The sequence below is a fragment of the Apus apus genome, chromosome 7 (genome assembly GCF_020740795.1).
Source record: "Apus apus isolate bApuApu2 chromosome 7, bApuApu2.pri.cur, whole genome shotgun sequence".
NCBI lineage: Eukaryota > Metazoa > Chordata > Aves > Apodiformes > Apodidae > Apus > Apus apus.
In genome coordinates, this window is record NC_067288.1 from 26,578,739 (window position 1) to 26,603,281 (window position 24,543).

The 24,543-nt window shown below is 55.6% G+C and overlaps 4 protein-coding genes and 1 non-coding gene across 7 annotated transcripts in view; 4 read left to right on the forward strand and 1 right to left on the reverse strand.

Moving 5' to 3' along the window:
• The first annotated feature begins 3,661 nt into the window (after positions 1 to 3,661).
• On the forward strand, positions 3,662 to 6,003 carry TMEM61 (transmembrane protein 61). Its single transcript, XM_051625397.1, has 2 exons — positions 3,662 to 4,029; positions 5,718 to 6,003. Exons 1-2 carry the CDS (start codon positions 3,683 to 3,685, stop codon positions 6,001 to 6,003), a joined length of 633 nt encoding a protein of 210 aa, XP_051481357.1. The 5' UTR covers positions 3,662 to 3,682.
• Positions 6,004 to 7,567: 1,564 nt separating this feature from the next.
• Positions 7,568 to 10,610, forward strand: BSND (barttin CLCNK type accessory subunit beta). The gene is made up of 4 exons (XM_051625610.1): positions 7,568 to 7,744; positions 8,807 to 8,886; positions 9,285 to 9,527; positions 10,322 to 10,610. The coding sequence occupies exons 1-4, from the start codon at positions 7,568 to 7,570 to the stop codon at positions 10,608 to 10,610; spliced, it is 789 nt and encodes a 262-aa protein (XP_051481570.1).
• Positions 10,611 to 12,823: 2,213 nt separating this feature from the next.
• On the forward strand, positions 12,824 to 12,894 carry TRNAG-CCC (transfer RNA glycine (anticodon CCC)). The gene has a single exon. It is a non-coding gene; the product is annotated as a tRNA-Gly (tRNA).
• Positions 12,895 to 14,945: 2,051 nt separating this feature from the next.
• Positions 14,946 to 19,267, forward strand: PCSK9 (proprotein convertase subtilisin/kexin type 9). Its single transcript, XM_051625227.1, has 11 exons — positions 14,946 to 14,984; positions 15,094 to 15,217; positions 15,412 to 15,545; positions 15,883 to 16,024; positions 16,755 to 16,951; positions 17,087 to 17,270; positions 17,544 to 17,714; positions 17,955 to 18,103; positions 18,199 to 18,364; positions 18,630 to 18,811; positions 19,100 to 19,267. The coding sequence occupies exons 1-11, from the start codon at positions 14,961 to 14,963 to the stop codon at positions 19,265 to 19,267; spliced, it is 1,641 nt and encodes a 546-aa protein (XP_051481187.1). The 5' UTR covers positions 14,946 to 14,960.
• Positions 19,268 to 21,960: 2,693 nt separating this feature from the next.
• The window catches only part of USP24 (ubiquitin specific peptidase 24), a 61,270-nt gene continuing 58,687 nt past the window's right edge, over positions 21,961 to 24,543 (reverse strand). For all 3 annotated transcript variants that reach the window (XM_051624413.1, XM_051624412.1, XM_051624411.1), the window contains one exon: positions 21,961 to 24,477. In XM_051624413.1, the coding sequence (XP_051480373.1) occupies positions 24,415 to 24,477 (63 nt within the window). In that variant the 3' untranslated portion in view covers positions 21,961 to 24,414. The remainder of the gene's footprint in view (positions 24,478 to 24,543) is intronic.

Here is a 24,543-nt window from a genome sequence, read left to right on the forward strand (position 1 = left end):
GCTCGAGGACCCTAAGATCCCCCCCATCTCCTCCGCAACCACCAGAACACACAGCGTTCCCCCCTGTGGGGGATCCTTTGCCTTTTTCTTTATCTCTTCGGTGTTTTTTTTTTCTCCCGGACCTGGACGAACGGGACGGGACGGGACGCGACGGGAACGGGGCAGCGCTCCGAGGAGCCGGGACCGCCCCGCGCCACCGCCCCGAGGCGCCGGGCGGGAGCGATGGGCGCCCGCCCCCGGCCCCGCCCGCCCCGCGGACCCAGCTCCCGGAGCCGCCGCTCGGAGCGGGGCCGGTGGCGGGTGAGTAGGGGCGGCGGGGCTGGGGGGGACACGACGGGACACCGATCCCCCCCTCACCTCGGGTTATCGCTTTGCCAGAGGAGAGAGGCGGCGGGGACACCGGGCGGGACCGCCGGGGGTGACACGGGGTGACAGCCACCTAGTTAGAGGAGACGTGGGGTGTCGGGCGGCCGAAGCGGTGCCTGGGCTTGCTGGGGGCACGGGGCTGGGGGGACACATGTGCTCTGCGCTCCGTGGTGGGTCCCCTCCGTCTGGACCTGGGTCTGGGAGGCTGGCACAGCCAGAGAGGCTCGGGTGCTCTTTCAAAACCTTCATTACTGCGATGGTTTGGATGGGCACCAACCCTCTAACTAATAACAATAATAATAATGATGATGATGATAGTAAATCCCGATAAAGGCAGGAAGGAATCTCCCTAATGACAATTTCTGCACTCCCCAGCATTCCTCTGGGCACATCTGTGTATGGTCACAGGTCTCCAGCCCTTGTGGTGTGGAAGGACAGGCTCTGTGTGCAGGATTGTGGAGGTGGGTTTCTGCTCGGTGGCGGTGGGAGAGATTCAAAACTCTTTTATTTTCTTGAGTGGCTGGAAAAGAGTGTTTTTCTGAGTAATGCTTAGTAGACCCTATGAATCACCATCTGCATAACTTTATGTGGGGGATGGTATTCTCAGCATCTAACAGGAACTATGTAAACTATCAACACTTGTGTCTGGTTGTCCATGCAACGTGCAAATCTCTTTCTCCGGAAAGACTGTTTCAGAGCAGGTCAAAGGAGAAGATGTGGCAGAAGAATATATCAGGGTGACTCAATGTGTGGAGATGGATGTCTGGGAGCTGGCAGTTGCCATCTTTGGAAGGGCAGCCCCTCTGTGGAAGCCTGTGCTGGAAATGCTCACTGGGCAACCTGGTGTGCAGGATGCTGAGTGCCCCAGGAGCGGAGCCGGGAGGAGGCTCATGGACCAGGGACTCAGGTACTGCCCCAGCATCACACCTCACTTCCTGACCCTGCTCCTTGGGCCTCTTCTTCCAGCAGCTGGAGTGCTGAGGAAAACACTGTGGGTCTTTTAAAGAGGTTCAGAAGAGCTGTGCCAGCCAGAGATGGAGTTTGGCAAGAGGACGGTGCGATGGCAATGTCACCCAGCAAGGAGGAGCCACCCCCGCACAGGTGCTGCAGGAGCACATGCCGGGAAAGCTGGAGGAGCTTCTCACCTCGCTCCCTGCACCGCGCTGATTTTGTCAAGAGGGAAGAGTTGATTCTCTCGAGCTGTCAATCCATCACCTCCCAGAGGCTGTGCCTTCCCTCCACGATTGCCACCCCCTCACTGCCAGCGCTCCCAGATGTGCGCAGCACCGGGGGCTGCAAAATTCCCAGTGCCCGGGCAGGAGAACAGCAGTATCTCCCAAACCTCACCAGGGGAATAACAGCATCTCCCAAATCTCACACGGTGAATAGCAGCATCTCCCAAATCTCACCAGAGGAATAACAGCGTCTCCCAAACCTCATCAGGGGAATTGCAGCCTCTCCCAAGCCTCACCAGGCTGACCCCAAAACATGGAAAGTGTTGACTTCAGGAGCTGGACTTTTCAACTCTTGGTCCTGTTTCAATCCAGGTTTTTAGTGCAGAGTGACCTCTCATTTCCATACTACTGGATAAAGGGTTTTGCTGCAGGGTTTTTGGGTTGTGGGGTGGTTGCTGCTCTTTTCAAATAATATAGGCTGAAAGTTTTCCAGGAAAATGCAATGTTCTCTGAAGGTGCTAGATTCATGGGTCAGTAGGATCCTTGTGTTCCCCTGAGCATCTACTGCCACAAGACAATGTAAGCCCAGCTTGTCTGATGTGTCCTGCCCATGTCCTCCTTCCCAGCAGGTGACTGTGGCTGCTGGTGGGGTGGCTCATGCTCGTGATCGTGGTACGAGAGCCAGAGCGTGCTGTTGGGGCTCCCAGTCCTGCAGCCTTCCTAAATCCCACTCCTCATCATGTTTCTTCATTAAAAGTAGATTAGATCAGACTATGTTTCTTTCACTAGGAAGTAATTTGGCTTTCCATTTAGTGGGCCCATCTGATAAGTAATGGCTTGAAATAATGTAATTCCACCTGCCCTTGGTCACACTGAGTCTGTGCTGGGCTTGTGCTGCCTCCTTAGCTCTGGCTTGGCACTTCCAGATCTCAGGGTACAATTTGAGTTCCTGCTGCAGGAGGAGAGCCCTGTCTGGAGGAAAGGAGACCAAAATCACCAGATTATCTTCATTTCACTGACATACAGGCAAAGTGATGAAGGTGGGGGCTGAGTGTGAGTCACCCAGCTCTCCATTCACCTCTGCACTTGAGCCCCATCTCTGTCTGGGGCAGTCTCCAGGGTGTAGGCTTTCCACTGGCACTGCCACCATGAGAAGTCCTCACAGTCACCCAAGACTGAATCTTTAAGGGAGTGCTGGTGCCTAATTCCCATATGGTCCAAAGCTTTTTGTCCATCAAGAAGCAGGAGCTAAACCTGCATCATCTACTGGGCAGTAAGCAAAGCTAGAGGGGACATGGTGGGATCACTCTGTGTCCCTGGCTGCTGGTGCTCTTTGATTAGCTGAGGACTGAGGATCCCCAAACCCAGAGAGCAAATGCTCATTTTTTTTCCTGGAGAAAGCAAGGGAGAGTGACAGCCCTGGAGATCAGGAACCAGTTCCCCCTCCCCAAATTTTCCTGCGACTTTCAGAGGTGGTACTCAACTCTTTTCCCTGAGAAAGCAGGAGGCAGTGTAGCCTCGAATCTCCTGGGCTGTGGGCTTTCAAGTAGTGGTGCCAGACACCTACTGTCACCACAGGATTGATTTACCTCTGGTTTTGGAGGAGAAAACGTGCTCTGGTAATTTGGAAACAATGACATCTTAAATTTGTCCCTCTCTCTAACCCCTTCCATAAGCCTTGCTTTTATCTGAAACCCAGCTGGCGTTCCTCCGAGCTTGGGAGGAAGTCTGGAATAAAATCCAAAGAGAAGAGCTGTGCAAGTCCCCAGTGCTTCCATAGCTCCCCTGGCCAGGCTTCCCATCCTGCCTCCATGGGCATTTCTTGAAAACAAGGATGTTTTTATGAGGCTATTGGGACATTTATGGGTGAACACTGGTGGCTGACTTTCCTCTGCTCAAGAGCTTCCCTCTGGGATGGTGGAAATGCCCCTTCTGATAGGCAATGATAAGTAACTGAAGAGCAAAGAGCTGAAGAGTGAACAGAGCAAACAGAGAGGTCCTAGCTCAGTAGTTTCTCCTCAGGTACGTTTTCTTCTATGACCTTGTCCCTCTCAAACCAGGTCCCTTTTTTGTCTTGCAGGGCGTGGACTCTCTCATGCTCTGTGTCACTCTTCTCTCCTCCTAAAACCTCCTTCTGAAGGATGGCAGCCTCCTCCTTCCGCTACGGCATGACCATCACTGGGGCTGTGCTGCTAGTGACAGGGACTCTGTGCTTTGCCTGGTGGAGTGACGGGGAGGTGGGCACCTCGGCCAGCAGTGGGGCTCACCTCCTGCCTCCCCGGGAAGCCGAGGCTGTTCCCAGCTCCTCCAACGCCCTGCTCCGCTCCGTCAGCTTCTTCTGCTGCGGCATCGGTGGCATCCTCCTCCTCTTTGGGCTCCTCTGGTCCGTGAAAGCCAACGCCAGGGTGGTCTCCCGCCGCTACCAGTACCATTTCCCCAGGGACCTGCAGTACTTCACTGCGGAGCCTCTGGAGAAGTGGAACTGCAGGTGAGTGCCACATCCCCACAGGTGGTGGATGCCTGAGGGTGGGATTGCCTGTCCTGGCATGGCTGTGTACACAAGCCTGCTCCCAGCCTTGCTCGTGGGCAAGCTCGGATGAGCCCGAGCGCCAGCCATTGAGAAGGGAGTGGAGGCAGAGTGTCCTCCTACGAAGCCTATTTTGGGGTATGGGAAGACTCCCTTGCCCCACCCAAGACGCTGCTGCTGCTTGTTGGGTCCCCAGACTCTCCCTGGGTGAGCCTGGGATTTATTCCCACTTTTGATGAAAAGGTTTTTTTTTTCCAGAGGCTGCAGTGGAAGCTGAGCCAGCTGGCCCTTCCCAGTGTGGTTTTATGGGGTCACAACAAAGATCTTGGCTCCAGCATAAATCGGGCTCTGGGGAGAAGCAGCATGAAAAGTAACTCTTAAGAACATAAAACTACAAAAATTCAGTTGGGACAGGAGGCACGTTCCTGGTTCTCTGGGGGTTTTGGTGCCCATGTCCAGGGGTGAGATCATAAGCTGGTCTGGAGGGTTCTCCTCCTCCCACAGAGGGTTTTGCTGTATCCTCCATGGGGAATGTCCCCTTCTCCAAGCTCCTGGATCCTGTGCTGGATGGGGAGGCATTGCCACAGCATTGCTCACCCTGGCATTTGCACAGCAAAGCCCTCCAAAGCAGAGCCTGCTGCTCCTCAGAGGGCTGGCAGCGTGACATCCTGTGCTGGGAGAAACCAGCATTTCCAAGACAGGATCCCGTTGCAAGCTGAGGCTGTTTGGCAAAAGGCATGGCGTGGATGCCCGGGGCTGTAGGTCTGGACAGGGGGAATTTGGGATGGAGGCATCCCTGCCAAGCATCACAGCTTTCCCTTTGGACCAGCTGTGCCCTCCCCCGATGCCCGCAGCCTCCTTGAGCATCTGCAGAATCAAGTGGAGGGTGGGTTGCCTTCAAAGCTTCCCTGTCCTTGGGGCTGCTCTGTTTCATAGGGTGCCAAGTGAGGCCGTGCAGAGGGCAAGGGTTGGGTGGACGTTTTCCCTGTACACAAACCATGTTTGCTCAGCAAAGTGCTGCTGGAAGTGACACCAAGCATGGCTAGTGTGAGGAGAGCTTTGGCAGGCACCAGGGTGGGATGAAACTGCATGCAACCAGGATGCCTGGCTCTCACCTGGCTGCTTGAGTCCAATCCTGCTTGACTGCTGGCAGCCTCTATACTTTGGGGTGACTCTGGGGTTAGGCAGATGACAAGGATGCTCTCCTGCCCATGGGAACAGCGCAGTGCAGAGTGAAGGGGTGGATATCTTGAGAGGCAGCACCTCTGCTGCTTTGTGGTCATTCACTCCTGCTCTGAACACCAGAGGTGGCAGCTCTTTGAGGCTGCCTCAACAGGCTGCTCCTCCTCTTCTTGGGTGAGGATTTAATATAAAACTGGGCAACTTGTCCTTGTCACAAGGTCTAATGGATGATGCCCTTCCTTCCACGTGGCTCCTCACTCTCCTGGTGCTGGGAAGCAGCTGACATGATCTTCTTTTGACCCTGGCCATGCAAAACTGCCCACGTGCCATCCCCAGCACACATACGTTCACTGTGCTTAGGGATGCTCCAATTGATAGGGTTGATGGGTGTTGGGATGCTCCAGTTGATGGGTGCTGGAATGCTCTGGTTGACAGGGTGCAATGCTGGGTTTCTTCTTTCCTTGCAGCACCTGGGACTCCAGTACCATCCCCACCTATGAAGAAGCCCTGACCTGCAGACCTGCCCACGGTGCCCCAGCCTACGCCCAGCCTGTGGGGAGGAAGGAGGAGCTCACGCCACCCCTGTACCACTATCTGGAGGAGGATGAGAGCTGGCAGGTCAGCCGCCGGCGCAGCTCCTCCGACAGCGCCTTGTTCCGCCCCAGCCCATCCTGGCTGGAGACCCAGCAGCCCAGGGAGCCACAGGCAACACCTCCCCCCAGCTATGAAAACATCAGTGTTCGGGGTGTCTGAGCTGGCAGCGGCGGGGGACCGGGACCCTGCAGATGGCTGCCCAGTCCCTTGGCTTTAAATCAAGCCCCTTTCCATCACTGGGGGGAGAGGAGGGGGGAGAACCAGAGGGGTCCATCTGGCTTCCCAAGCCATCAGTCCAGGGCTGTCGGGATTGTGGGTCCTGTGGGTGATGCATTCGGAGCGTTGGGGGTCACTGGCATGTTTGAAAGCCTTTGTATTTTTAATAAAACCACTGCTGCCTGCAGAAGCTTGGCATTCCCTGCTCTGACCACCCTGGGAAGCTCCTGTCAGATCAGGGGCTGCCCACCCAGAGCAAGAGCTGTGTAATAAAAACTGCAGCAAAGAACAAGGAATCTGGCCAAAGGAAAACCAGCTGCATGCTGTCCCATTCGCTCCTCTGCCTTCTCATTGCCCCTTCCAGCCATATCTCTATCCCTTCCACCCTGCCTGACCCCTGTACTGACTCCCACCTCTCACTTGATTTGACTTTGAGATGTTCAGTGGCTCATGTGTGCATTCGGGGCATCCAACTGCACTTGACATTTCAGGCAGTGCCCTATAAAAAGAGATCCTGAGCTGCTGACCTCCCCCCTGCCCATGACAGGCAGGTTTGCAGCCTTGCCCAGAGGAAAGGCCAACTTCATCTGGGGCTTCTGTCAGTTCCTCCATCCCACCGAAATAATGGGCTGCTCCAGGCCTGCTGTGGGTCTGCAGGGCTGCAGAGTGGCTGTGGAGCCACAGCCAAAGATAACTTATTATTTATAATAGAATAGCTAATTGTTCATAAGCCAGGTACATGGTTTCCCACATGGGCAGGCAAGCGAGGGAACAAACCACCAGCTAATTAAAGCCATCTCCACTGTTTGACTGTTGGGTGTGCGGAGGGAGGGGGACACCTTTTAACACCCCTGCTCCATTTCAAGCAAACTCAGGGCACTTGGACGCTATGTCCTCACTCTCCTGGGTGGATGGATCTTGCTCCATCCTTCCCTGGCTTTACCCTCCCTTCCCAGCCTGGTTGCTGCCCCACCGAGGCAGTGCAGCAGTGGCTCCCCAGCACCCAGCTGGAGCAAGGTAAGGGCTATTCCCACCCCACCAGGCCTTGAAAACACGCTGTGCCCTGGCATTCCCCTTATTCTGGGCGTCTGCCAGCTCCCACATATGAACGAGTCCAGCTCCAGCCCCTGGGGCTGGGAAAGTCCCATCTGGACCAGGTCCCAGGTCTCCGTCTCTACCACTGTGCCCACCTGCCTCTCCTTCCCATCCCATCCCCAGGCATGGGGTCTGGCCGCGTGTGCCTGCAGGGAAGGTTACCCGGACACGTGCCGGGCAGCTTCACTGGAGTGTGAACGTCGGGTCAGTGTTTGCATTCATTACAAACCCATTTAAAAACTGGCTGGCTCAGCCCTGGGCAGGACCAGGCTCAACGTGCAGCTGATCCTTGGCAGCCTCCGGAGACACAAACCACTCCTTGCCTTCCTCTGAGGTGTGCTCAGCCGGCGGGAGCTGCCAGCAAACGGGCTTCCCAGCACCTCTCCTGCCCTGCCTCTCCCACCCGGTGCCCATGGCTGAGGAGAAGACCTTTCGCTATGGGTTCATCATGCTGGGTTTCTTCCTGGTGATGACAGGAATATTCATCATGAGCGTGGAAAAACCCCACATCTACATCACTTTCTGCGCCCTGGGTGTCCTGCTCGTAGCTGTGGGCATCACGTGGAGCATGTGCCAGTGCTATCCAAAGGTAGGGTCTGTCCCATAGGTGTGTGCCTTGGGGGGGGTCGCAGATTCAGCTGGGTTTGGGGGGCTTCAGCTGCTGGGGGGCTTTAGGCTGTCCCTCAGTTTCCCCATCTGCAGGCTGGTGTAGTGGCAGATCCTGAGGGAAAGCTGAGATGATCTGGAGAGGGAAGTGTTGGTTCGGGGGGTTCATGCCCTGCTACACCTCCCCACTGATCCCAGCTCCCTTGTCTCCCTGTATCCCTGCACCTCCCTGAGCCTGGGGCTTTGTGGTGGCACAGGCAGCGGGGAATGAGTGCAAGGAAATCAGCTCATGTTCATCTCTCCTATGCAACCCCAACCCCGTCAAACCAGCCCCTTTCCTGCACCCTCAGGGGGCTCGGTGGGCTCCAAGGACTTTGTAAGAATGTGCTGTTGTGGCCACGGAGGTCTGGAGGGGCCCGCCCCACAGCACAGCCCTCCCCTGCCAGTCTCCTTGGCAGAGGGCATGGCGGGGCAGCCACGCGTCCCTGCCCCGGGAAACAGAGCTGGCAGGAAAGGCTTTTTTCCCAAGGAGATAGTGGCTGTGGGACTGAGCTCGGTGGTGCAGGAGGGCCTGTCAGCACCTTGGCTGCACCCCAAAATATCAGGGGGTGAATGGGATCCCAGGATCCAGGACTGGCTGGGACCCCTGGGACTGGCTGAGTCCCCTGGGACCTGAGCGAACCTGACCCCAGCTCCCCCAAAGCTGAGCTCAGCCCTGGTTGGGGGGGAGATGTGGCTTTGTCACTGTGCTCGGGGCTCAAGGATGAGGCACCCTCAGTGCTGTCTCTGGCCACCAAACACCTCCACAAGCCCTGGGACCCCCTAGGGCTTGGGAACACGCATGGCAAGGTTCTGAGAGCTGGGTTCATTCAGTCTCTTACTGATTTCCACCAAAAAACTAATTTTAAGCCAGACATCCAAAAGTGTTGGGAAAAGACCAAAAACCCAGCTGAAGGGACACTCCAGCCTGTGACCACTAATAGGGTCAAGGGTCCCTGCCATGCCCAGTGCAGCCCCCTGAGCTCTGCCTATCTTGTTCCCCCAGATAACATTCATCCCTGTGGACACCGAGGCCAAGCAGTTCCTGGACCACAAACCCATCCTGCTGCAGGAGGGGAAAACCCGGTAGGTCCCAGTGCCCTGAGCTGTCCTCTTCCTTTTGGTGGGTGCTGTCATCTGTACACACAGTTATTTGTCTGCCCTCGGGAATAAGGGCAGCAGGGTCTGAGCACATGGGCACCAGGGACAACTACACCTATTGCAGCAAAAAAAGACAAGAAGGGCTGGGGTGGGGAATGCAAAGGCCCCCCAGGGCTGGAGCCAGAGTGATGCTGCGGGATGCAAAGCATCCAGCTGCATTCCTGCAGACATCACCCTGCAAGGACCCACGAGCATGGGCAACAGCGTGGCCTCAGTGGCCTCTAAAACACCTAATGAAGTCCTGTGTGTGTGTTCTCAAGCACCTCCTGGCTCCGCAGGGATCCAGGTCCTGCTCAGCACCCCTGCTCCCTCTTTGCCTGCAGCTTGGTTGCACCCTGCCCCAACCATGAGGCCACCAGCACCCACGAGAAAAGCCTGCTGTCCTACAAGCAGATCCAGAGGCAGGTGGAGGACTCAGCCCCGCTCCCTCCCACAGCCCAGCCCAGACCCCGCAGCTGCTCTCAGCCAGCCATGCAGGCAAGAGCAGAGGTCCACAGGGAGCTGGGGGATGCTGGAGATCTCCCCCAAGAGCCAGACCCTCGGCTGGACACGGTGGCAGGCGGCTGGTATGTGATGCCCACGGGGTTGGGATGGTACTGGTGGGATGTGGGTTGAAACTGGGATGGGTCAAACCCCTGGCACAGGGGAAAGGAGAGGAGACAGAGGGGTCTTTGCTGCTTGCACAGCACCAACCCCCAGCCCTGCTGGACCCCAGACAGTGTCTCAGCCCCTGGGTTGTCTCAGTACCAAATTATTTACCAGGGTGGAATCAGGAAGAAATCTGGATTGCTCTTGGTTATGATTTGCATTCTGCTTTCATTTCATTATATAAACAATGTCCCTCACCAGAATAAATCCCAAGTTCCTGGTCAGACTTGGATAGAAATGAGATGCTCAGTAATGTGTCCCTCAAACCAGATGCCACATATGCTGCCTATGCATCAGTCCAGGAGATCCTAAAAGCACTTTGCAAGTGATCAGAGTCACTGTGCAGCCTCAGGGCACAGGACTCGGGGCATCCTCTCTGCCAAAACACAGCTCCAGCTGGGACAGGGCGCTCTGCTTTTTCCCTGGGATGCAGGTACATCGTGCGAGGGCAGCCACTGCTTCCTCCCATGGGCAGAAGGAATCTGGCAGGCAGGGCGTCCCCATAAAGCCAGACACTGGAGGCTGAGATAGGGCCCCCCCGGGATGCCCCAGCCATCCAGCAAGGGGACTCGTGACGCTGGGATGCTGGCAGAGCAATGCGGAGCACAGAGCCAAGTCCAGGAGCCACTAGCTCCAGGGAAACACCAGCCCAGCTGTGTTTAGTGTAAAGCCCCCGCAGCCAGACACTCCTCAGCCCTCTTTGTTCCTGCAGCCCCTCCCGGCCAGCCCCGGGGGATGTGCCGCTGGCATCCCTCCTGGAGGACATGGACACGCCATCGCTGGAGGGCTCCGCACCCGGCAGCCCCGTTCCACAGTGCCGACATCCCCCAGCTTCTACCACCTGCTCCAGCTGCACCCCGACCAGCTCCCCGGCGGGGGGAGAGCACCCCGGTTCCCCCCGCAAAGGCACCGGGGAGGAGGACGACCTGTATTATGGGCTCCGAGAGGGGCCGGACGCTCTGCCCGACGACAGTGACCGCCTTTTCGAGCCTGAAAACTGATTTTCTGGAGAGAACAGGTGTTTGGCATGGACCTTGCTCATGGAGGAGACACAGACATTGCAGACTAGAAGAGAGGGGCTGGGGCTTTCCCCACCCCCCGAAAGCACCAAGCAGCATGGAAGAGCCCCCAGGCTCCTGCCCACCCCCCGTGCCATGCTGTGCCCCTTGTGCCCGCCCAGCTGCCAGCCTGGAAAACCCCAGGGAACATCACCACCTCCTGACCCCCATATTTCCACAACAGGGGGGCAGCCAGCAGCAAGCCCCCCTCTCCCTGGAGTCCTTTGTGCAGGCACAGATAAGTGTGAGTGCTGGGCTGGGAAGGAATCAGGCTAAATAATGACCTTAGGAAGGGAAAAGTTGGGCTTTGCTACTCGAAATAGGATCAGCATTTAGGTAGGTGAAGATGTAGTCACCCCAGGCAGGATTTACCAGGCAGAAATGTCCACAAAGCCTTTTCCCCACTTATCAAAGCAGCACTAGAATTAAAATTAGATCCTGAGACTCCAGCAGCATGGAACCTTCATATCTCCGAATTGGGAGAAGGATGATGGGAGGACACAGACTCTACAGTCCCCCATCTCCCGTGGAAGGACCAGCTTCCAGTGCTGGCAGGGGCAGAGGGAGGAGGACTTGGATGAGACAAAAACCCAGTGATGGCTGTGGCTTCCCCAGGGCGTCCCAAGTTGGTGTCTTTGGGCAACATTTTCTCTCTCTGGGTCAGTGTCAGCAGCTGCAGTGCTCTGGGTGGTTTTGTGCACTGGTGCCCACGGATCCCAAACTCCCTCTGAATAACCAGTGCTCATTTCAAGTCACATTGATGGAGCCAAACCTGTTTTGCCACCACCACAGGGGCAACACAGCAGCCTCCCGCAGCCTGTTCAGAGCACACAGACACAGCAGCCCCAGTGGGAGCTGTGACCTTCACCTGCCCTTTGGCTGCTCAGGGCCAGGGGATCTGGGTGGCTGAGCCAAGTTCAGATCAGCAGATCCAGCAGTCTGGGGATGCTGAGAGTCCCTCATCTTGTTTTGGGAAAGCTGGGCTGGATGCGTGTGCCCAGCACAGCCCCAGGAGGCTCAGGAGCACCAATCTGCTGCCAGAGTGGCTCTATAGCACGTTAATGTGGGTTGACAAGCCCAGAAGCAGGAGGAGGCTGTCCTCTGGCACCCAGGTGAGCTGGAGCACTGGAGCCCTGGAAGTGATGTTCCCCTGCTGCTGTGGTGCAAGAAGTGGCTCTGCTGGGGGGCTTTGTGCCCCCCTCCTGGTGTCACTGCACCCCTTGCTCTCCTTCATGTCACTGCAGCAGCGAGGGGACAAGGGCAGGCAGCGCCCTGTGCACTCGGGGTGTTTATGGCCACGGGTGCAGTCAGCAGGGTGGGGAAGGAAGGTGCCAGTGTTTGCTAAACATTGCCAGCGGGACCGAGAGCGACCGTCCAAGAGGAAGCCTTACCTGACTGTTTACACTTGCTCGACTCCTGCCTGTCCTTCTGAAGAGGGGGTGGACCATGGTGGCCACAGGGACGTTGTCTGGATGTCTCGCTGGGCTCTGGAGGGTGCCCAGAGCAGGATTTGGTTCCGTGTCGTTGGTTCGTGCTCCCTGTAGGGGAGTCTTGTAGAGACCCAAAAGCCCGTGCCCATCTCATGTCCTCACCTCGTGGACTCACTACCACTTCGAGTCATAGAACCATTGCTTTGTTTGGAAAAGACCTCCAGGATCATCAGGTCCAGCCATTAACTCAGCACGGCCAAGTCCACCACTACGACACGTCCTGGAGCTCCACATCACCCATCTTCCAGGTACCTCCAGGGACGGTGGCTCCGTGGCTGCCCTGGGCAGCCCGTTTCAGAACCGCTTCAGTGAAGAAAGTTTTCCACTTTTGGCCAAGCAAACTTAATTTTCAAAAGCATTTCCCTTGCGCAGGGGCAAAGGAGTGGGCTGAGACGAGGGGGGGGGCCCGGGTCTAGGTCCCCCCACGCCTCAGCCAAGCACCGTTGGGGTCCAAGGCCGCGGGGAGCCGCAGGCTCCAGCCTCTCCCGCGCCGGCCATGGTTAAACATTGCGAGAAACGAGACATTCCTGCATGGCATTAAGGGAGCGGCCCAGCGCAGGGCCCGGCCTCCCCCCGGGCAGCCCCCGCCATTTCGCCCCCTCAGGCGGGGCGAGGGCTGCGCGCGCGCCGCCCGGCCTTCCCGCCCGCCGAGGGACCCGCCGCAGCGCACCAGTGGTGTAGTGGTATCATGCAAGATTCCCATTCTTGCGACCCGGGTTCGATTCCCGGCTGGTGCAGCCCTTACTTGTCTATTGCTTTGTCTGTTTTTCAATTAATCCTCCTACCCCTCGAGGGTACTTTAGACGCCTTCGTCCCCTAGTGGGGGTCTTTTCTGCTTGCCTTTTTTGCGCTCTCCTTAGGATGCCCCGAAACAGAAGAGTGGGGATGCAGGGAAGACAGACAGACGGACACAGCCGGAGGGCACGGCTGCTGCTGGAAGCTCCCCTGTGTGCCAGGATGGGAAAGGAATCTCTTCTCGACATGGCTCAAGTTTTTAGCTATTCCTGATTTTTTAATATATTTTTTACATTATTTTTATTTTTCCCACGGAAAGAATTACCTTGCTGCAGATAGTCTCTCCTTCCAGAGAGCTCCGAGGCTGAGCGTTTCTCGCACTCCCTGCACAGGCACTGGGGCTGGGTATGGATCCCAAGAGCTCGGGGTTGCTCAGCACAGGGAGGTGCAGGAGTGACTGCAGGGGGGGGCTTGGCCACCCCCTCCGCTTTGGGCTCTCTCCATCCTTCCCTGGGCCACAGCTTCTCCCCTGTGCAAGAGGGAAGCGAGCAGCTCTGCGGGGAGAGGGAGGCTGTCCCCATTGGAATGGGGTTCCCCGGTGTTCCGTGGCCCTGAAGGTGTTCTGAAGCATCGGCTCCCTGTTCCAGGAGGATTTAGTGACATCTGATTAAGCTGAGCCGAAAATCAGGAGTGAGACTTGTTCCCATGAGGAACCTGCTGGACACAGATCCCTGGCGATGACAGCTCACCGAGGCAGAATGGATGGCAAGTGGGGTTCCCCAGTTACCTACCCCAGGGTGAAGGCACCCATTTGAAGTCTCATTAAAACCCATACACATCCATATAAAACATACATATCCCTATAAACCGTACACAACCGTATAGAACATATACACCCATATAAAACATTTAAGCTCTGAGGAGCTTATAAATAGCCATTAAAAATGAAACCCCTCTTTCCCTCAAAAGCAGGGAGCAGGGAAGGGGTTTGCCAAAGGCCACCCGGGATGTTGGGGCAGGACAGGAGCCCAGCGCTGTGGGAGAGATGGGAAACAGCGGCAAGAGCCACGGGAAAACACCAGCTGCCTCCTGGAAAAATAGTATTTGCCGTGTGTGACGACTCTGTAAAAAATACCTCAACAGGATCAGGAGCTTCCACGGAAATGTATCTCAGAAGTGAGCCAGCGAGAGGCACATAAAAGCTTTGACCCCTTTCTGAAAAAAGCCCTTGAGCGTCCGGGTTTTGCTTGCCAGAGCCCCCAGGGGTGCACGGGGGCTCCGGGGGGGATTTGGAGCTGCAGCCCCCTCCCCACCCCGCCCCTCGCCGTGCCGACCTCCGCCCCGTTCATGGTTAACCCGCCCGGTGGGGCCGGCGTTGGTGGCGTGACCCCCCCGCAACGCGCCGGGCAGAGCCGCGGGTGCGCTCTGCAGGCTCCGCGGGTGCGCTCAGAACCTCCGCTGCGCCTTCCGAAGCCTCCGCAGGCGCGCAGCGGGCTCCGCGGGTGCGCAGCGGGCTCCGCGGGTGCGCTCCAACTCCTCCGTAGGCGCCCCCGGCTCCTCCGCGGGCGCGCAGGGGGATCCGTGGGTTCGCTCCGTCTCCTCGGTGGGCTCGGCGGTCCGGGCTGCCCCGCGCTGCTGGGGGGCTCGGCGGCCCCATCACCCCGGCGCCCCCCGGGGGCCCCAGGCCGGGGATGGCCCCGTGGGCTGTGGCGCTGGTGCTGGCGCTGGTGGCCGCCGAGGCGGGGGCAGCCGCGCCCGGGGCCGCCCCGTCGGGTCCCGCCGCCTTCCATCGCGCCGCCAAGGTGAGGAGCGCGGGCCGCTGGGGGAACGTACGGAGGCCACGCGTGTGTGTCTGTCTGTGTGTCCGTCTGTGTCCCCAGCCCAAGCGCTCGTGTCCCCGCAGGCGTCGTGGCGGCTTCCCGGGCGCTTCCTGGTGGTGCTGCGGGCGGGCGGCGGGGCGGCCGAGGTGCGGGGCGCGGCGCGGCGGCTGCAGGCGCGGGCGGCCCGGCGGGGGCAGCCGGCCCAGCTGCTGCACGTCTTCCACCTCCTGCCCGCATTCCTGGTGGAGATGAGCAGCGACGTCCTGGACACGGTACGAGGGTCCCAGGGTGGCAGGTAGTGGTGGGGCGGTGGCAGCGCCGGCCTTGGAGGGGGGACAGGAGTGTTGTCACCAGGCTGGGCGCTGTGACTCCGCTCGGCAGGTGCTGAAGCTGCCGCACGTGGAGTATGTCGAGGAGGACGCCTACGTCTTTGCCCAGAGCACCCCTTGGAACCTGGGCAGGATCGTGCCACCACAGCCCAGCTCAGGTGCCTACAGCCCTCCCAGTAAGTCCTGGGGTGTGGGGGGAGGACACGAGGGTTCAGGGAAGGGTTTGCTGACCCCTTCCACACTCCTACCTTCGAGGGCATGGGGATATCCCCCTGCCCCACCACTCTGTGTCTGGAGCTGCGTTTTGGGAGCATCCCAGGTGGCTGATGGCAGTGGTGGTTGCCTTTCCCCCCGGCTGCATCCCTGGTAGATAAAGGTGACCTGGTAGAGATATATCTGCTGGACACCAGCGTGCAGAGCACCCATCGGGAGATCCAGGGCAGGGTGCTTGTGACGGGCTTTGAGAGTGTCCCTGAGGAGGACAGCACCCACCTTCACAGGCAGGTGAGCTCCGAGGGGTAGCATGCTGCAGCCTGGAAAGAGCATTCCCTTGAATTGGCTTCTGGGCCTTCCCAGGACAGGAGAGTCACTTGGCTCATGGCAAAATGCTGGGCAGGAGGGGAGCCCAGCATTAGCCCCGGGAAAGCTGCCTGCATCCCCCCCTCGTTTCTGCCAGCTTTTCTCCTGATGATTTTTGAATATTCCCCCTACCCTAAAATATTTTGAAGGTTTATTCTGCGACGGGATTTAGCTGGTGGGGTGGTCTGGGGAGGAGGCTTTGGTGTTGCAAACCTGCTTTGATGCAGTGGGCTGGGGTGTGAAACTGTGGTGCCTGTGCCAGGCCAGCAGGTGTGACAGCCACGGGACCCACACGGCCGGGGTGCTGGGTGGGCACGATGCCGGCGTGGCCACAGGGGCCACCATCCACAGCCTCCGCGTGCTGAACTGCCAGGGGAAGGGCACCATCAGCGGGACCCTGCTCGGTGAGTCACCCTGTGCCCCGGGGAGGAGCCCCTGCCTTGTCGCCCCATCCTACCATCACAGATTCACAGAGCTGTCAGAGTTGGAAGGGACCTCTAGAGATCATCTAGTCCGATGCCCCACTGAAGCAGGATCCCCTAGAGCACGTTCCCCAGGACTGCATCCAGGCAGGTCTTGAATATCTCCAGAGAAGGGGACTCCAAAACCTGTCTGAGCAGCCTGTTCAGTGCTTTGTCACCCTTACTATAAAGAAGTGCCTTCTCATATTCCAGCTTGTGCCCATTGCCCCGCATCCTGTCACTGGGAAATACTGAAAAGAATCTGGCTCTATCTTCCTTGCACCCACCCTTTAGATACTTGCAGGCATTATTAAGGTCTCCCCTCAGCCTTCTCTGGGCTCAAGAGTCCCAGGTCCCCCAGCCTTTCCTCATAAGGCAGATGCTCCAATCCCCCTGTCATCTTTGTTGCCCTGCTCTGGACTCACTCTAGTCGTTCTCTGTCTTGCTTGAACTGGGGAGCCCAGAACTGGATGCAGCATTCAAGATGTGGCCTCACCAGGGCAGACTAGAGGGGGAGGATGCCCTCCCTCGACCCACTGACCACACTCTTCCTCATGCACCCCCAGGATCCCATTGGCCTTCTTGGCGGCAAGGGCACGATGCTGGCTCATGAATAATCTACCAAGACTCCCAGATCCAGTAATGCCCTGTCCCTCATTTCATCCCCCTTCAGGGCTGGAATTCATCAAGGCGAGGCTGGAGGCTCAGCCCCGCCTGCCTCTGGTGGTTCTGCTGCCCTTGGCTGGGTCCCGCAGCCGCGTGCTGAACGCCGGCTGCCGGCGGGTGGTGCGGATGGGGGTGGTGGTGGTGGCAGCTGCTGGGAACTACAAGGATGACGCCTGCCTGTACTCGCCAGCAGCCGAGCCGGAGGTACGGGCTGGGTGGGCTCTCTGGGGTGTGGGGATGTGCAGGGACCCACTGACACCTCCCATGGCTCATCCAGCTGAGCAGGCTGGGGCTGCACACCCATCCCACCCGCATCCTCCTGTTTCACCGCTCTGGCAGGTCATTACGGTGGGTGCCACCAACAGTGAGGACCAGCCAGCCTCCATGGGCACCCTGGGCACCAACTTCGGCCCCTGTGTGGACCTCTTTGCCCCCGGGGACGACATCATTGGCGCTTCCAGCCACTGCAGCACGTGCTTCACGGCGCGGAGCGGGACGTCACAGGCAGCTGCACATGTGGCAGGTGAGCTGGGGTGGCCAACAGGGCTCTCTGGCACTGGGCATGTGTCCCTGCAGGCACAGGGCAGCAGGGCTGCCTTTGCTGGGGACATTTTTGTGTGCCATGGTGCCCCTGTGCCATGGTTTTGGCAGGTTTGGGTGCTGCAGCCTGCACAAAGCTCCTGCATCCCGTGTGTGTGGATCCTTCTCGTCTCTCTGGAGTTGTGTTGCTTGGGGGAGTTGGGTGCAGGTGGCTGTGTGTCCCCTGGTTCTCAGCACGGCCCCTGGCTCTCGGCAGGCATGGCTGCCATGCTGCTCAGTGCCCAGCCCCAGCTGAGCGTCACCCAGCTCCGTCAGCACCTCTTGCACTTTGCCGCCAAGAATGTCATGGACATGGCGCGGTTCCCTGAGGAGCAGCGGCTCCAGACACCCAACAGTGAGGCCAGGTTGCCCACCTGGCTGGGCACAGGTAAGGACCCCAGCTGCCTGCAGGCTGCCCAGCAGTGCTTTGCCCTCACCCAGGGAAGAAGTGCTGGCTGAAAGCGTGGTGGGTGAGCAGGGCATGTCCTCCCTCAGCTGTGCGTGGGGTGCCTGGGCCCCACCAGAGGGTTGTGGGGAAACCTGCCAGCCCTTGTTGGCATCCCAGTCCCTGCTGTGGGTGCCCCTGTGGGTGCCCCCCTGCCCACGGAGCCCCTCTGCCCGCTCTCAGAGCAGCAGCTGTCCTGCCGCTCGGTGTGGTCGGCGCGCTCGGGGCTGTCCCGGGACTCCACGGCCGCGTCTCGCTGCGCCAGCTCCGAGGAGATGCTCGGCTGCTCCGGCTTCTCCAGCAGCGGCGGGCGGCTGTGGGAGCACCTGGAGGTGAGCACGAGTCCTGCCCCTGGGCTGCCTGCCGGCCTGGGAGGGGTGTCCCCAGACCCCGAGCAGCCTGGTGACGCGGTGCTGCCCCGCTGCAGGAGCAGGGCGGGCAGAAGCGGTGCGTGGCCCGCGGCGCTCCCCGGGCCCGGGGGGTCTCTGCCATCGCCAGGTGCTGCACCTGGCCCGGTGACAAGGGCCGGATCGACTCCAGCTCCCCGGCAGCTGCGGGCTCCGGCTGCCCCCCGCGGGACCCCGGGCCGACCGGTAACCCCCGGCACGGCCAGTTACAGACCCTCCAGCCAACACCCTGATGACCCAGGGTGTAGTTTTTCTTTCTCCCAGAAAAAACTCCGGGAGTGGGAGCTAGGAGGGTGGGTGTGGGTGCTGCGGGGACAGGGAAGAGGGTCCTGTGCTGTGTGCATGGAGGCTGGGAAGGCTCAGGGCTCAGTGGGGACATCCCTAAGCACCTGCGTGTGTGCTGGGATGCTGCCACACCCCTCTGTGCCCACAGCCCCTCTCCCCTCGGCAGGCTGCCGTTTCCACTCCCCTGCAGCAGTGTCAGGTGACAGTGGCAGACCTGTCCCTGGGCTGGGGAGCAGGCCCAGGCACTGTGCTGGGAGGACAGAGGTGATGGCACATGCCTTGTGCTGCCCTGCTGCAGGCCTCGAGTGCCGGGTGAAGGAGCACACGTCCCTGGGCTCTGCAGAGAAGGTAGGGATGATGCCTGCTCCTCTGCCATGGTGGTGTCCCCACCTCTGCTCATCTCTCTGCCACTCTGGTGAGAGGTTGGGGTTGGCTTCTGCATCTCATTTTGACTGCAGCCCCAACCCTGACCTTCACTGGTGTCCCCAGGCACCCACCTGCAATGGGACAGCCCCCGGGCTGGGGTCCAGCAGCTCAGCCACATCACCCTGCACCCTGAACCCTGCAGACCATCAGGGTGGGCAGGCTCCCTGCCCCTTTGCTGACCTGTGGGGGTTGACCTCTTTCCCCCATTAGGTGACGGTGTCCTGTGGTGACGGCTGGGTGCTGACAGGCTGCAACACCGATTCCCAGAGCCCCGGCACCATGGGAGCCTACGCTGTGGACAACACCTGCGTGGCAGCCCGTGTCCCAGGCAGCAGCGCAGCTACAGCCATCGCCGTTTGCTGCCGGACCCGCCCATAGGGGCTGGAGCCGGAGACCCAGCTGGCCTGGCCCGGCGTAGCAGGGATGGGTGACTTGCTGCACAGCCATGTCACAGACTTGCTACTTTCCCAGGGCTGAGTGGCTGCTCCCAGCACGGCCCATGCTCCCACACAGGGCTGCTGCTGACCAAACGCTGGGGCTGCTGCCATGGTGGGTTCCAACCTCACCACCCTCTCACACCCAGAGCTCCCCAAGCAGCTCCCGTGCAGCCAGAGTCCTGTTCCACCACAGGACTCATCCCAGCATCCTTTCCCCACCACACCACCAGGGTATTCTATAAATACCCTGACTGTACAAGCCCCCTCGAGGCTCTTTGTTCATGCTGTCACCCACCCGAGACAATACCACCACCTTGAAAAAAGAACAATATTGTGGTGACAGTTGCTCCTTTCTTTCCTGCTTAGTTGCTCATTAGATGTTACCTTCTGCTGCTTAGCATGTGGAAAATAATAATCTAGCTGTTTTTGGAGAGTTTTATAATTGCCTACTTATGTACCTAAGAGACTTGCTTAATTTGTAGTCAAGTGTGAGGCCTCTAGTTTAAACAGTCTGCTTGTTTAATTAGATTTTAATCTGCATTGCTACAGAGTCAGCAATTGCTTTGTTGGTGGGTTTTTTTTGTTGTTAAGTCAAAGTTAATGATCTGCTGGTGTTTTGTCCTGGTTTAAGAGTTTCCCTTTTAGGGCTTCTCAAGTCATGTAGAACTGGTTGTAATCGCTTTAAAAAAGAAAAAAAAAAAGCTTTCATAGTACCTTGTTTTTTATATTTGTACCTTAAATATTTATTTGAAATTTTATAAATAAACATTTTATAAATGTCTCTGTAAAATAAAACTCATAGACCACTGCTCAGCAGATCTGATCCATCGTCTGGCTTCCCATGCATCCCCACAGGGAACCAGTTTGGAAGGGGAGCTGGAATCCATCCAGCAGGGCTGCTGCTCCCCCAAATGAGCTCTGTTCATTAGTGAGCCAGCCATGGGCCACCACCTCAGAGTGGTGGCGTCCTCAGAGGCCAGCACCCTCCCCTTGCCCACACCTCAGAGCTCCAGGGCTGGCACAGAGACCAGGGGCTGAGCCTTGTTGTCACACAGAACTTTGTTTTTAAAACAGTGGCATAGGACAAGAGCTTCCAGTTATGGAAACAAACCATCACATGCTCTTGTGCTTTCTGTTGCTAGTAACACTGGACTTCACTTGATAAGCCTCGAAGCCCCAAAAAGAAGACAAAGCACAGATGCGCAGCAGCAAAGGCTGAGAAGTAACAGAAGCCCCCACAGCTGAGTCTCACTTTTTTGGGTGGTTAGTAGCCTCCTAGTAGTACAAGACACAATTTGTCTGGTATTACCTGAGGACAGATGAAAAAATAAAGCTCAATACCTCAAGCATCAGGTTAACCTGTCAAACTCCAGCTGTCCTGGGTTGGGTGTTTTCCCCCACCAAATGGCCCCTTACAGATCCATTACTCCAGCTGTAATTTGCAAGAGAAGACAGAGACCCAGTGGGAAGCACCACTTTGAAAGGTTTAAACTATTTCTAACTTGTTACCCAAAGATGGCAAAAGCCCAACCTTAATGGAAACATGTAATTACATAACATAATTACATAATTATATATTATAAATACAAACATAATTACAGCCCGTGACTTTCTCAGCTATAATCTGCACAGAGAGGGAATAGAAAAAGGGATGTGAGCCTAAGAGCTCCTGAATGGCTTTGACACAGCTGGTAATTTTTCAGCAGCCTTACTAGGCTGGAACCTCTCAAAACACACAGCAGGTATTTTACCTCTTCCAACTTCCCTGTGAGAGAGGATGATCCTGCTGCCTGCTCACCTGCCAGCTCCCAGCAGAAGGTGTGAGCACATTCCATGCACAATAAACCAGATCTCTCACGACTTAGCTCGAGCATGAATAAGCCTAGTGGGAAGGAACAATTAAAAAATTAGCCCTTGCTTAGTATCTTGTTGGTGGGTAGACAGGAAAGCCTCTCGTTCAGGAGAGCAGCCTTGAGAGCAAGTACATGGGGACAGTCCTGTCAGCACAGGGTCTGCAAGACCCAGTGCCTGCTCCCAGGGCTGGCACGGCCAGTGGAGAGCACGGCTTGAAACAGAAACTCTTTGACTTTAGGAGGGAGGACAAAGGCACTTTCAAGAAGGCAGAACCAGGTGGCAGCTCCCAGCTTATGAAGGCAACAGAGGTGGGCAGGAGAACACCAGCAGCTCGTGTCCTGCCCTCTGCACCTCACACCAGTGGGGAAGTGTTCATTTGAGTCCAGATTGCCTGCAAATCCTGCTGTATCTGACACACAAATCCTGATGCATCTGACACACACAAATCCTGCTGTATCTGACACACAGATCTGGCTAATCCATGACTGCAAGCGTGACCAGGGCAAATCATTCTGCTAAGCAGGGCAGGAGAAGAAACTGCCCAGAGAAACAAATCTTGACAGTGCAGGGGAACATGCCCCAGCATAAGGAAACACAGGAGTGCAGCTCCGAGGGCCACCTGGCTGCTTTGATTTACTCTGGACAGGAGCCAAAATGGCAATCAGGGCAACCTCACAGAGCTTATCACCCGCAGGACTGGCCTATGAAGTTACAAGATAAGAAGATCAACAAGACAACAGCGTAGCAAGTGTATGCGCAGGCTACTAAAGATTACACTAGTTTTCTGTGAAAGGAATAACTTTATTCCATTGACCAGGAATCCCAAGACTGTTCATCAAGACTGCCTATTTTTCCAGTGCCAAATGTCTATGTATTAATCAGACAGTATCTCCCCCAGTGTTCACAGGCAGGCTGCAGCTGCTCCTCACTGAACGTTTTGTAAGCTGTATAAAAACATTTTCATCCAAAAAGATTGGCAGTAAAAATTACAACATAGAAATGCATCACCATTTACACAAAAACTAGTTTTGTTGAACTCTGTTTCCCAAAAAATAATCTTCAGCAGGTTCAAATGACAGCAGCTGGAAACCAAAATAATTGACCAAGTATCATCTTATTGCAAATTATAACCACTGACTTTGTACAAGCGTGAGCAGAACCATGAAAAAGTTTGTATTGGTTTCAAATGTACAGTGGTGATGAGCCATCCTGCTGCAATCCTCTTATCAATGCTTCTCTGGGCGGGCAGTAATCGAGGACGTTGTTTCCATAGGAAATAACAGGAACCTGAAGTGACAAGTGGTGCCAAGGCATAGGAACATGACCAGCTTCTTCCACCACCGTGTACTGACTTCTTGTGACGATTTGGGACCCATTGGGAAAGTGTTGAGGGTGGGGGAAGGAAGGAGGGGCAATCCGTAAGAAATGATTTCTTCAAAATTCCTTTAAAACATCACATTTAAAATGTCCCATCACATTTCATCAGAAACATTTATAAAATGCTAACTCTGCCATGTGTCTACGAAGACCTTGTTTGGAAAAGAAAGTGAGGGATTCACCACGATGCCACCTTTCCTTACTCCTTTGCAGGGGCAGTTTGTGACAACGACTCTCTTAACCCACAATAAGTTAGAAAGCTGTACAGCTGGAATCAGACCTGATGTTGACTTTCCAACAGTGAAATGACTGGTTAATTTCAATATTAGTGCACAACAGTGAAAAGCTGAATGCTGCTTGTTTCCACAACAGCATGTAAAAAGAAAAAAAAGCAAAAAAAAAAAAAAAGGCACTTTTTGGCTGGTTGTGCCTTTAACTTGGCAAATTTACCTATTCTGGAGGTACCCAGGCACTCCTTAAGATGTCCCCCATTTCTGTGCATGGTTGTTAATATCATTTTTTTCTTTAAAGTAAGGCAGAATCCATAAATAAAGGCAAAAAAAGCAGTGCAGAAAATGTGACAAACGCAAAATGTACAAAAGATGAAGAGTTAGTTGGCACAAAAGAAGCTTATATAAAGAGCCAGAAATCACTGAACTGCACTTGACATGGGAAACAAAACTGCTCAAATCATCACAACTGGCTTCCAGTTGTTTACGAGCAAATCAAAAGAGCTGTGATATTTTAAACACTGCCGAGTCAAGTGAAAATACAAAGCCAAATCATTCTTTCCCCGTGTTAAAATTGCTATAAAATCTGCACAACAGTGTCCTCAACTCACTTAAGGAATTATTATTCATCATATACAACCAATACCAACTTTCTCAGTAATTTCAAAGCATAAGCAAGTGATTGCAGATCACATGATTGAGACGACATTTTATTCAATATGTCTCCAAAGGTTAAAAAAATTTCATGAGTAAAACTGCAAGAGAAATCCATCTTAAAGTGCTTTTTTCTTTTAAACTACTCATTCACTTTTTTTTTTTTTTAATTCACCAACATCCTTCCATAATAAACACTTGCATACCAAGAGAACAAAGCTTTTCTTTTCTTGCCCTTCCCAATTGTCTGTGGTTTTTGGAAGGGTACCAGAGAAGACAACCCATTCCAGAGCTCCTTGACAAAACCATTCTGTAAGGAAACACTCTCCTTACAGAGGCATCCTGCTGATCTTTTTCATAAAGAGCTTTACTAATTAGAAGGGAGACATATTAAATACAGAAGTCCTTATGTAAACCCATTCTGTAACTAATATTTTACAATGAAATGTAAGTCATCACACATCTTTACAGAAATTTGAATATTCCTATTCAATATTATCAGAAAGATTAAAAATTTACCCTCCATATGTAAGGGCAGTCTGTTTTGTTTTTGTGTTTTGTTTTTTTTTTTATTTATTCCTGTATAAAACCCAAAAGATTTTTTTTTGCAGCATCACAGAAAAGCAATAGTTTTACATTCACTCATTTCATGTTCACATAAAAATTCAACCACTAGCGCTTGTGTACTTGATAAAATCTTCTTGACAAACTGTTTTTGGTGTCTGGACTGTCAGAAGCTACTGCAGGTGAAGATGCAGTTTTCTAGAGCAGTTTTCTAGGTCTGAAGCCTTTGTGGCTAAAAGATGCTTTTAGGTTTCAGGGAACCAACCTCCTCTGGCATTGCCTCCGATCCTGTAAAGCCACTTCACTTCCAGACTCTTCTAACAGCACAAGCAACAGGACTCCAGTTTCAGTAGGTACCAGGTATCAAACGTTGGAGTTGATCTGTTCTTGTGTAGGTATCAGGTATCCTCTATGGGTCAACATCATCAAGGTCACTTTTAGGCTCACCAATCATCATGGGAGACTCTGAGCCCTTTCAATCCACACGAGGGATAGGGAGAGAAAGATACGGCACGTTACTTTTTTAAGGTCCATAACG